Source organism: Oryza glaberrima, chromosome 6 (assembly GCF_000147395.1).
Source record: "Oryza glaberrima chromosome 6, OglaRS2, whole genome shotgun sequence".
NCBI lineage: Eukaryota > Viridiplantae > Streptophyta > Magnoliopsida > Poales > Poaceae > Oryza > Oryza glaberrima.
The window spans coordinates 12,786,235-12,799,847 of NC_068331.1; the positions used below are offsets into that span (position 1 = coordinate 12,786,235).

Genomic DNA, 13,613 nt, shown 5'->3' on the forward strand with positions numbered 1-13,613 from the left:
AATTAGGAAAAGTCTTCTCTTTCTCGGCCCATTCTTTCTTTCCTTCCGGCCCTTTTCCTCTCCGAAGTCCAGCTTGCCTTCTCCTTCAATCGGGCCTAGTAAAGGAAACCACAGAGAAAGTCTACTTTAACTCGCTCTCGCAACAGTATCATCTTCAACCTCCAGACAGCCTGTTTGACCCGATACCGCCGCCTTCCCCTCAAAATCCGCTGCATCCCGTGCCCCATTTCCAAAATTTGTTGAGGGGAAATATTATCTTATCTTCCTCTTCCGTTTCCCCTAAGGAATTAGATTTTATCCCTTTGACTAGCAAAATGCCATGCTTCGCTACGGTGTTTTAAAACTAAAATTATTTATTTTAACCAAAGTTATTTTTACACTGCTTTGTTATTTTTGTTCGCTAGAAAGTCTTATATGACTGAGAGAAATATAATAGCTCATAATAAATTATTATTCAATAATGTGTTGCAACGGAAAAAACTAATGTTGTCAACTTAGTAAAGTAATAGAAAAAGAAATATCCACGTTAGCTCTTATGGTTTAGAAATTCTCGTATTAATTGGAATTGGAGTAAAATATAAAAAAATAAGGAGTACTCATTGTAGATAAGGACTCTTTACTTTAGTTTTTTTTTTAAAAAAAATCACGTTGTCCAATCGGATATATGCATAAAACGAATCTTCTGCCAAAAAATACTTGAACTGGATAGATTAATCTGTCTATATAAATAATACAGTCTAATATAAAGTTAAATTATAAAATAAATAATATTGGATGAGGAGTGTAGAATATTCTCCAAAAGTGCCTAGAGTGCATATAGGAATGCAATTTAGAAAAATAATCAAAATTCAAAATAAAAAATATTGAAATAAGATTTATAGTCCATATAGAAAACAAATTAGAACAATAAAAAAATAAGAATATTGGAAGAAGAATAGAGTGCATATAGAATTAAAAAATAATTAATATTATTTAATTTTAGTCTAAATTTAAATTCTACAGCATGACAAATAAATAATTACATTTTTAGTCGAAAAATAAATCCATATCATGACAAGAATCTAGCCAAATTTTTAGTTTATTCAATTTAGTTGGAACTAAATTAATATGCAGTCATAAACAATTAAAATGGTATTAATGGTATATCTGAAAATAGAAATATGCTTAAAATTACTGAGAGAGAAAACATTGATTTTAATTCGTCTATGTTTAATACTCCAAATTAGTGTCTAAACATCCGATGACAGGGACTAAAGTTTAGTTCCTGGATCCAAACAACATCTTACTTCCCAGTTTGTTACTATAAGCCTATTTTGATCCCCTGGTAAAAATTTTTACCCTGTCATATCAAATATTTGGACACATGCATTAAGTATTAAATATAAATAAAAAAAATAACTAATTATATATATTACTTGTAAATTGCGAGACGAATCTTTAAACCAAATTGCTACATGATTTGGCAATGTGGTTACTCGTTAAAATATAAGAGAGAAAAAGAGGAGCGAGGGACAGACGGAAACAGTGCTCGCGTTCGACGTCCGTCCCTAAGCATTTTCGCAAAATAACAGCTATCATTTGTTCATGTTTTGCATTTCAAAATTTGATATTATTAGTTATATATCGTCATCTGTGAACTAGCAGTGGTAGATTAACACAAACTATATGTTTTGGGTAGCGCGAGGCCAGAAATTTTGAAACCTCGACAAATATTCTTCATTTTCACTATTTATTTCTTATTTGTTATTAGTCACCTAGCTAAAAACTCTTACAATCGCATAGCCTAAACTTACACATTATGACTCCTAGGTTTTTATACACAGTATTAAGAAGGATCCTTTGGTGATTAGTCGTACAAATTAGCCTAACAACGGATCTGCTGGTTTTAAAAAGCGACTGACGACAAGAAACAGTCACTTGATGAGGACACATGTACAGGGCCCTGATATTTCTTTTTAATGGGATGATTGTCGTATTGCACTCACCATTACTTTCATTAAATATGTGATTCAAATTTTGAGCCCACTATATTCGGATTAGTTTCTTACTGAGTCCAAGTCTTTTTCTATTAGGTGTTTTCGTATTATCTACTATATATACTTTTGTAAATAGTATGGGAAAATGTGATGTTTCTATTGTTATTCTCATAAGTAACTCCTCTGTAGTGATCATAGCTGGTCGGCGCCCATATTTTTTCCCGCAAGAGTTTCCACGTAAAATTTATGTCTTTATTGTGCATGTATTTCCGTGACAACTTTAATCACACTCTGTCCTGTGCATGTGTGTTTCAATCACAAAAGTAAAGGATATGAGTGGAAGACAGAGATATGGGATAGACGCTGGAAATTCTGCTAGTGCTTGACTGCTAATTTGGACGACCAGGCAGGGCCCATCAAAGCTTGACTATCCATTGAAAAAGTGTGCCATTTTGCAAATTGTAATGGGTGTGCAGTGTGCTATATTAATTGTAGCAACCTAATTTAATTCTTAGCAACAAGCAGGGATCATCGTCACAATGAGACAAGGATTCGTGAACGCTATCCATGTACTCCATTCGTTCCATAATATAAGCATTTTAGACTCTAACACGGTCTTCGAGACATTACTTTGACTAGCAATATCTATAAAAATTTTTATAAGATGTTTTAAATAAAAGAGTTGCATAATATGATAGTTTCTTTAATTTATTAAATCTAGTAACATTAATTTTATATGATTAATCTTTTTTTATTTTTTCTATTAATAGTTAAAGTTAAAAATATTTAATTTGTTACTTATATAAAAAATATTTATATTTTAGAACGTAAGAGTACATGTTAGGACATCAACAACCATATGGTCACTAATCATTAAGTCCGATGAAATACCTGTGGACTTGTCACAGTGTATTTCCTAATATAATTGATAATGAGCCTTAGATTTCTTTCATATCTACCATAAAAATATAATTTGGTCGCTAGGGAGAGAAGTAGAACATTAATAGACATCTAGTTGTTTTTTTTTTTTTACTGAATGACGATCATATGAATTTATTTATGCATATGATCAATATATGCGAAAAGGACTATTCTTTGTTCAGTCCTTGTTTGTGTCCATTATAGCTAGGGGTGTAAACCATTTTCATTATTAAAAAACCATATATCAAGTAATTCGGGTGTAATTTGGTATTTATTATCATCTATTTAAGGACATTTAATCTTAGTAGGTGCACACATTTGTGTGCGTGGACATGAGTGTGGTGTGTGTTCTACTTGTAGTTAGAAACAAACTATAGGATAGTTAAAACCACAAGTTTTAAATTATCCCCGACCACATAGCACTAGAACCATCTTTATTGGGTTGACCAAAAACCACAAGTTTTAAATTATCCCCAACCACATAGCACTGCTAGAGAAACCATCTTTACTGGGTTAGCCAAAGATGATTTTTTTTTCCCGTTTAAAACTCTATCGGCCCTAGATGATCTTCATCTTTTAGTCCCGGTTCATTTTCTGTTCGAGGCTGTCAGGGGGTTGGGGATTTTTAGTCCCGGTTGGTGTAACCAACCGGGAATAAAAATTAATCCCGGTTGATAGCACCAACGGGACTAAAAATCCATATACAGTATATAATCCCTAGGACTTATCCTCCCAAACTCCTCATCTTCCTATTCCTCCTCTCCTTCATCCTTTTCTTCTCCTCTCCCTTAGCATTTTCAAGCCAAACGGATCCTCTCCTTCTTTCTAGTTCCTATCGGCGAGAGCAGAGCGAGAGCGAGCGAGCGAGGCCGGCGCCAGGAGGGCAGGCGGCCGGGCGTGGCGGGCAGCGGTGTGGCTGCGCGGAGGGCGACGGCTGGCCACGTGTAAGGTGGCGGCCGGCGCGGCAGCGGCCTACGTGGCATGGCAGCACGGTGGCCGGCGCAGAGGGCCTTGAGGCAGGCAGCAGCCTGCGTGGCGGCGGCCGGCGGCTCTGCTGAGGGGAGGCGGGAGGCGGCAGTGCGCAGGATCTATGATGTTTTTTTTGAGAATTTTGTGATTTTGTATCTGAGATATATTTGATTTGTGTGTGATGTGAATATGTGATGTATTTCTGATGATTTTTTAGAACTTGTGATGTAATTTTTTTAGAATTTGTGATTTATTTGGAGATGATCGATTTAAGAATTTGGAGATATTCTTTTATTTTGTAATCTATGATGATCGATTTGGGTTTTCACGATTTGAGAATGATTTGGGGATGGAGTGAAATCAATATTCAATGTTAAAAACAATAAAAAAAATAGCAATCGTACCTGGCCTGGCTCCATTTTTAGTCTCGGATGGTGTTACCAACCGGGACTAAAGATGGATTTTTAATCCCAGTTATTTCACCCGGAACTAAAGATGGATATCTTTAATCCCGGATTCGTGGTCCCAGTTGCGTAACCGGGACTAATGCCCCTTTCTCCAGCAGTGTAGATACTAATATTATTATGGCAGAATTATCCAATAAAAAACAATTTCTCAATTTTCTTTTCTTTCATTATAGAGCCCATAGTAGAACAAGTTCTTTTTTTCTTTCAAGCGAAAGAACGGAAAAAAAAAAGCATGTGTGCTCAAGTGGATGCCTTTCTTTTGCTATAAATACCACACGCATCTCAAGTAGTACATATATCAAGCATACACAAGAAGGATTTATTGAAGGCCAACCATGGCGTCTCTTAGAGCCACCACACTCCTTGTGTTGATGCAAATTATTATGGTGTTTTACATCGTCATCTTAAGCTGCTCGTTTTCTGATGCCCGAACTTTCCCAGGTGAGTGTGTCAATTTTTAGCCTTTTTTTCCTTGAGCAATATATATTAGTTCCACCGTTCTATACTCACCCCACCACGGCATAAAACTTACAAGGTTGGGTTAAAATAGAAGGGCGTGGAATTTCTACATTTTTAACAAAAGAATAATATATATATATATATATATATATATATATATATATATATATATATATATATATATGTGTGTGTGTGTGTGTAGGTTAGATATAATTGTGAGATAACCATCAACTGTTATGGGCATATATATATCCATAAATTGTTATGTTGACATATTTGCACTTCAGTAGTAACACCTCAGCTACTGTGTTTACGTACAGTGAAATTCTAGTTCTTGAACTTTCTAATACAAAATAATTTAACTACTTTAAAATAAAGTAAACCTTCCGTGAGTATTAGCAAGGCCAGACTATCTCTATTGGCAAGGCTAAGGGTGCCTTTTTTTTTTAATTATGATTTTGGTTGTTTAGCTATACGTAGAACGTGAAACGTGATTATTATATGATTAGTTGAGTATTAATTATTAAAACTTACAAAATATATTTATTTAATTTTTAAAACATTTTCTATATATAGAGTTTTTCACACAACGAGACAAGGATTTAACTATGCTGTCCATAGTGTTGTGGCAAGCCACCGTCGTCAATGTCGTCGTGCCATGAGCAGAGTAGTACTGTATAGTAACTTGCCACACCACCGAAATATTTATATTTAAAAATATGTTTTTACGTGGTACTACCTCTATTTCAGGTTATAAGATGTTTAAGTTTTTTTTTACCAAATTTATAAAATAAAATAGTAATATTTTCGACCCAAGATAAATTTATTATAAAAATAAATTTAATTACTAATTTAATAAAAGTAATTTAGTAATATAAATATTACAATATTTGTCTATAAATTTAATTAAACTTGAAGCGGTTTAACTTTAGCTAAAGTCAAAACATCTTATAATCTGAAACGGATGGAGTATATTTTAAAAACAACACGAAAAAGGTTAAGAAAAATTTACATCACCTTGGGTCCATATATAGATATCTCGCATGCTAACTGTTTGGAAAAAAAAACCTTGAAATATATATAGGCCTGGTAAATATAATGGCAAATAACGTGTTGCTAGTTCGTCTAATATAATGGCAAATAACCAATGTACAGGCGAAGAAGGTGGGTTAGACCCAAATCATCCAGTATGCGTTGGCGGCGCGTGTCCAACACCAGGTCTACCATACACTAATCCACGTGGTCCTTGCATATACCGTAACAGGTGCAATCCACCAGGACGGATGGGTGATCCATAAGTAATTTTCATCATCAATATTTATCGTTGTGATCCAGTATACGTCCACATCGTCCACATGACAATAGTGTGTGTTTGTGTATGTTATACTAGTATTCACTAGCTGCTCACACTGCATGAGAGCTAGTTAATTAAGAGAATGTCTATGTATGACAAATAATGTACTGTGGTACTATATATGTATCCCCTGTCTCGGCAATATCTGGATTAATAAGACATGTGTACTCTGGATCTGATTAGTGTAATAGTGTTCATGTTTGCAAGCCAATTGCATCCACATTCGCTGAACCACAATCAATTACAGAGGGGTTCACAAAAGAAGAACAATACTCCCAACTATATGATCTGAAAATGAACAGGGAGTTTAACGAGCAGCCTGTTCAAATCGATCCTCTGTTCCAAACAGACAAGATCTTAAGAAGCACTGGTACTACTGAATACTACACTAGTTCATGTGAGCTTCATGTCGATTCTATAAATCGGCAATAATAAAAAAGATAAACGCACAAGATCTAAAGTGAATGAGCAAGGGGATAAAAGTTTAGACGAGCTCATGCCTTCTCGATTAGAAGCTCTCAAAAAAAATACTTGTTGCTCATGCAACCATGTATGAGGATATCTGTTAATTACTGTCATATAGCCCCTGGATAAAAGCACAAGTCTTCCAACACGGATCATATAAAATTTAGTGATTACAGTGACAATGCTAGTGAGAAGCTCTTCTGCCAGCACATCTAATTACTTTAATTTACTTGATCTTAGGTGAATATCTGTAATGGAAGGTACCAGCTGCATTAGTAAAATTTATAGAAAACATTAGTGGCATGTTATTGCAGAAACTATGAATATAATGCCAGTCATAAACTAATTGTTCCGGATTCATGCATTTCTACTTCTAGATCCACAAGAAGCAAAACATCCATAAAAGCTCGAAGATGCAGCACTGGGGAGCATACTATTTTGCTAAGAACAGTTATAAGAAAAGGCAGATAAAAAATGGCACAAACTTTATAGAGCTAACTCTTCAGCTTCAGATTAAAAAAATGACAGCACCAATTGGTTGTCTAATTTCATTACAATGGGCATAGTTGGCTAACACAAAATTGTTATATCACTTGGAATTTAGCTGATGCCATGTAGTACAGACGAAAATCTACATGCATATGTAATACTATATACTGCCACAATAAGTGGTTAATATTGTCAAATTTCATCCACAAGCATATATAGTACATGACAACAATCAGCCACCTTCTTAAAACAAAGTAAGATTGTCATATCCAAAGCGTATCAGCATTCAGCAATGGACAGTTTCAGCAATATCTTTTGTAAGTTTTAAAGCTACAAACAAGGGGTTGATAATCATGAGGTCATGGAAATACACAAGCATAGCTTCTGTTTGCACTACTGCTAAAGAACCAGCAAGTTCCAAACTTATTTCAGATATAATGAAGTAAAAGACTAAACATAAATATCTACCGGATTATCCTTGTCATCAGCTTGTCACTGTAAACTACATGAAGCTAATCAAGCTCTTTCAAGCAAGATAAGATGACAGAGCCACCAGTCTACCACTGATCCTACATGCATATTACCACATAGGGCAAGTCTGATGGAAAGATGAAGCTGCTCCTATAGGTCTAGGGGGATCATGGACCGACTGCCATTGGAATCAATGGCCATCTTCACCTGGTGTGCATGTGTGCAACCAAAAGATGTCACACACTACTTATACTGAATTTACATTGTATACACCGAGATCATAAACTCACCCTCTGAATCCCAAGGAAGCATGATGACTGAAGACAACAAAACATAACATGGGAATAAATTTCCAAGTAATTTCATAACAGTTTAATTTTAACAATATATGAACTAAAAATGTAATTGATGAACATTATTGTAAATGTTTCTTCACTAATTGATGCTACTTGTTCATAATGGGATAGAGATGAGCAAGATGTCGCTTCAATCAGGACTCGTTCAAGCAATGGCAAACTAACATGGATTCATCTGCACTTGGTTCATTCCAAATTGGCCAACATCGCATTGTTGCGGTAAAAAATAAGACAATTCTACTGAAGCAGAACAGGGAAGCATACCTAGTGAAGTGTGCAGGGCGACCGTCAAGATTAAGGTGGAACATGTACATTTGGCAGCCCTAATGTGCATACTTAACAACTTGTGTTCCAAAAAAGTTGGGGATGGAACTGCACCCCGTGCATCTACAGTGGACCTGCCACTGTACTATATCGAAATTTTACATATATCATTCCCAATACAGTGATATGTATATGGAAGGGACATTAAAGACCATCCAGTCTTCTTCCACCCCTTTATCAATGTCTTCTCTCTTACCACACACACTAGATCATTTCGGTTATCAATATGTAATTCTTATACCTCACATTATTATTGAAAACATGGAGGAAATACATATAATTGCACTGCAGCTTAAGTGATCCATTGTTCCGTTATAAAAAAAATAGTACAGCTTTCACAATAATACATCCCAAAAATATTTCAAAAACATCACATGACCACCTTCAGACAAGCAGCAACATCTATACTAATTTGATTTCACTTGATATCTATCTCTGGTAGCAACATCATGGGCATTATGGAGACGTATCATTAATGCAAGTAATCAAGAAAATCTGATTGGTTTTTAGTTTGTTCTCTGCACTGTCATGTACATAGCCATGGTGTGGTTGTGCGGTAGTTTAGCTTGAGGACGACTTTGTGTTCATGTTGGAGTCGGTCTCACTGACACGAGTGGCATGAAAACAAGCAAGCGGCTGTGGAAGTGTTCATGGTCATGATGCGAACAACATGCACGATGGACATATCCATGTCCACTTGATCTATAAATATAAGGGTAAGAAAGCAGGAGATGCCGTATCACAAAGCCACCAAATCGCCTGAAGTCCTAGGAAGTAAAATGGAAGGACTTCAACTGCTATTGTACATGTCTATTTCATCGCAGGAAGGACTTCCAGTACATGTGTATTGAACATATATATTTCATAGCAAATGGGATTTTCCAGTTACCACAAGTCAAGTGCAGCATGTTTGTGATGAATAGTGTAGCATTAGTGCAGAACTACAAGACAATGCATATGATGCTCATATGATTATCATTCATTCATTCACAAACAACAACTGAAAAAAGCTAACTGCAAATATCTGTTCATCTATTCTCAGCAGACCCTATGCCATTAATTCAAGAATAGTTTCATGACTGTAAAATTGCTAGTGTGGGGAAGAATCTGAATATGCAAAAATCAAAAGCAGAATGGAATGATTATATCATAGATATGTGACCATACAATCAACTTCAAGACTTCCAGCAATCTAGATTAGCACTTTGTTTAGCATCATAACATTGTTTTATACTCCCTCCATTCCAAATTGATCTACATATAGTTTTTTTGAGGTTATTCCTAAATGATCTACATATTTGTGTTCATTTATTAAGTCTATTCGTTATTTGTGCATTAGAGTAAATGGATATTGATGCATGCATCCATGCACACAAGTATTTATAACCCACATGCAATATCTTGATTTGCTATTGGCTAGAAAATAGCAGGGATGGTGTATGCATCTAGTTTGTTGCTAGAGTAAATATAGTATGAGAGAGATATTAGCTTTTCTTGGTCTTGATGTACCTATAAAATATGTAGATCAATTTGGAATGGAGGGAGTATAAAGCCATGTATATTGAACACCATAAGGAACAGTATAGTGTGAAAAAATAAAAAGGATACATATAATTGTACCAACATGACAATGAAAAATATAATCTGGTTGTCTAAATAATTGATGATGTGTCCTAACCTGGGCTGCTGTTCCTGTGGCATTTCATTCATTCATACTTTTTTTTCATATGAAAAACAATGGCTAAGCTATTTATGAGAATTGTGCATAGTTCTTTTAAGTGTAGAAAGAATCTTATAGAAGTTCAAGTCAAGCAGCCTAGCACTGAGTTCAAAATCTAACATTTTGAGCGCTCATATTTTGGTTGACATTAAGGAGCTCAGTACAAGCTCGATCCACTACAGTACCCATTTTCTGAAAAGGATTACTAATGTTCCAACCCACCTTGTGCGACACAGCTTATTTCTTCTTCAGACAAAGCAATGCATGTGACCTCTGTTATCAAGAGTGTGTATACCCTCTGTTTACTTATATATATGTATCTTCTAAACCAAAATGCCAGCACCATGCAAACATATACTACAACAAAAAGGACACATGGCAAACATATATTACCACGAAAAATGGTGCATTTGCCTGAAACATAATAAGCCTATCAAGTAAGATCATGGTTATCAAAGCAAGAATGAATTATGTACAATTAGCATCCTAAGCATCATGGTAATGAAAGGCAGGTTAATCAACATAGCTTCTAAAATTGCACAATAAAATGGATAGGGAGCAGGGCGAAAAGAACATGCCAGTTATGCCTACGCTGGCAAATTGATCCAAGCAAGAAACAATGAATTATAGAAAATTAATTTGTCACCAATAAAATGTGATGATAGATGGACCAATTAATCTCAAGGAACATTCTTAATGAAATTAGTAGTAATACAAAAGCAAGTGAAATATTAACATTACCAGGTGCATACTCATCTAGAAGTAGTTTAGGCTTTAGATAATTGCATGATAAATAACACAGCTAAATATCTTCAAAACATAAAAGTCACTCAGGCTGGCAAGTAGAGCTCTTCCCAATCCACAAAAAGTGCATAGCCAACAACCTAGTAGAGTAGTGGTACCTTGCTTGTAGATGCTGCAACAGAAAACTAATCAGCTCGGCATGAGGCGCCATCCTTGAAGCATTTTGAAACATCGAAAGGGTCCTTTGACATGTTGAATGCCCCCTGGAAGCACCATGCTGTAGCATCTATAGGAAATGGACTCTCATAGACAATCAGCTTACAGTCTTCATTGGCCAATCTTGTAGAAGCCATGAAAGTGCTCAGACTGGCACGCAGCCGATCAGCTGAAGATGAACAGGTATGTGTCAGCACAATGACAACCTTCTCCAGCACCTGCCCACGCTCGGCAATGAACTTGAGAAAATCAAGCTCGCTTCTTTGCATTCTGAATTCACGCATGATAACCTTCTTGATGTGCTTCTGGAGGCACTCAATTGGGGAGGTCTCCTGCAACAACTTGGGATTGAGCTTGCCTGTGGTGTTGCCACTAAGAGTGGTCTCTGACTGCAAATTAAATCGATTCAGAGTCAGGGCACATATATTGTCAAGCTAGCTCTGGTACTCGATCATGCAGCAACAGTGTATTCAGCTGAATTCCTGGCGAACGGATTTACCTGAATGTAGAGTGTCTCGACATTGGGAAAGCATCTGAGGAAGCTCGGCAACATCCTGACTTGATTGTTGTCAAAGAGTTTGAGCTGAATTCCCAGCATCTGAACACTCGGGACCATAGTTCTTCGGGTCGGCTTGGTCCCAGCCTGCATGAGATGACATTGTGCAATTTAATCAAAATGAGACAACTAGGATCAATCAAGATTGACGCATTGGGAGACAAGGAAACAAAGACGTTGCCACCCACCCTGATGTCGGTGTTGCCGATGCTCAGCTCGTGCATTACAGGCACCAAGAATCCCAATACGCGCAGGTTGGGTGCATGACCAATCTTGACTCTCGTGCGCATGTCGATGATGCCGCCGACGTTGTCGATGACACCGCCGGTTCCACAAGTTTCCCAGAACATGAGCCTCTCGAGGCGCGCGGCGTGCTCCACGGTGATCTCTTCCACGATGGACATGCACACCTCGACACACCGCAGGCTGTGGCTGGCGACACGGAGGCGCAGGAGCTCGCGGTGGCAGACGATCTCGAAATTCTCCAGGACGGGGCATCTGTCGAGCAGGAAGGCGAGCTCCCGCTGACCCATGATAAGGGAGCAGAGGCCGAGCTCCCGGAGGTGGGGGAAGGAGGCAGCGCGCGGGACGGTGGCGACGGCCGGGAACCTTAAGAAGCCGATGTAGAGGCGGGTGAGGGAGCTGCACCTGAAGAGCGTGGCAGGGAAGGGCACATCGGTGTCGAACTTGGAGGCGCGGTTGACGAAGACGAGTTCCTGGACGCCCCTGGCAGCGAGGAGCTGGAGCCAGAGCGCGAGCTCGCTCCGGTGCGCGTCCATGGGGGTGCACGTGATGTGGACGCTGCGGAAGGGGCCCGGGTGCGCGGCGAGGGCGCTCGACACCATGCGCGCGACGTCGCGCATGCCGTCCATGGCGCGGAGCAGGAGGCCGCCAGTGCGGTCCAGCTCGTCGGGCCCGGGAGCGCGCCCGGTGTGCTTGAGGTGGGCGTCGGCGAGGACGAGCGGCGCCGAGCGCCAGAGGCGGCGCCAGCGCGTGGAGAGCGCGGAGGTGCGCGCGGCGTCCCTGGCGGGGAGGCGGGAGAGGATGTCGCGGAGGATGTCGACGGGGAGGGCGCTGATGCGGTCGACGCCGTCGCGCGGGGGCCACGCCGCGGCGGCGAAGGCGAGGGGCGCGTGGAGGGAGACGGGCGGGTCGGGGAGCGAGGAGTAGACGTTCTTGGTGACCATCCGCATGTTGTCGTCCAGCCCCAGCACCTGCAGCGCGTTGGTCTCCATCGACTCCATGGCGGCTTCTGCGGCGGCGGCGATGTGCCGGATCGGCAGCGGCGAGGGTTTTGGTGGGTGGAGGAGAGGCGGCGCTTGTGGTTGTGGGAGACGGAGTGAGTGAGAGAAGATCAGCGAAAGGGTTTCGCTTGTGTTTTTTTGTCTGTTTCTGTCGCTGGGCCAAATGTCGGAAGCAGGTTTGTCACGGGCCCAGTAAGCAGTTGAGTTTATCTGTTTCTATATGATACCAGTATCAAGCATTTGGTTAATTTAATCATGGATTGATAGTTGATACTTATAGTCGTACTATACTACTACGATAATGCTGGTTGTAGGGCGTCCGATGGGAAGTGAGAAAAATCAGACGGTGCATAGCCTGCTATTGCATGTAAAAAAATCTTTTTTCACATGCTCACATTTCTCATTTCTTCAAATGATTTTTTCTCATAAACTATTTATCTAATCCATGATTTGATTGCACCACTAAATTCGTTACAATTAAATCTTCCCAATAAGACCACACATGATTATATTTTGATAAAAGAAATATTTTAGTTTTTTATTGATTTTTTTAATGTTGCATATGGTCTCTTTTTGATGTTTCAACTAGTAGTTTCACAATGTTTTAGCTAGTGTACTTATGATGTTTAACTATGTACGGATCAAATGTTGCAGTGGATTTTGATATTATAGAATGCACCGTTGCAACAAATTACCCATATATTTTTGAAACTATTTATTAAGAGACTTTGGTTTATTTTTGTTCGATGATATTTTGTACACCTTTTTTATTTTATAAGAAATGGGGTGCGTCAAAATATTAATTCCGGGAATGACAGTACAGTAGTAAAATTAGTGATTAATTATCACCAATGATACAATCTGGCGTACATGAGAATGTTA

At 38.6% G+C, this 13,613-nt stretch overlaps 1 protein-coding gene across 4 annotated transcripts; it reads right to left on the bottom strand.

Annotated features, from left to right (window-relative positions):
• Positions 1–6,243: 6,243 nt before the first annotated feature.
• On the bottom strand, positions 6,244–12,813 carry LOC127775538 (F-box/FBD/LRR-repeat protein At1g80470-like). 4 transcript variants are annotated; one of them, XM_052301792.1, is made up of 4 exons: positions 11,676–12,813; positions 11,431–11,574; positions 10,874–11,320; positions 6,244–6,859 (listed from the first exon to the last, which is right to left on the bottom strand). In XM_052301792.1, exons 1-3 carry the CDS (start codon positions 12,729–12,731, stop codon positions 10,901–10,903), a joined length of 1,620 nt encoding a protein of 539 aa, XP_052157752.1. In that variant the 5' UTR covers positions 12,732–12,813; the 3' UTR covers positions 6,244–6,859; positions 10,874–10,900. The 4 variants fall into 4 exon arrangements, with proteins under 4 accessions (XP_052157752.1, XP_052157751.1, XP_052157750.1 ...); XM_052301791.1 differs by having other exon boundaries at positions 6,244–9,018; XM_052301793.1 differs by lacking the exon at positions 6,244–6,859 and having other exon boundaries at positions 10,942–11,100; positions 11,222–11,320.
• Between the last annotated feature and the right edge of the window lie 800 nt (positions 12,814–13,613).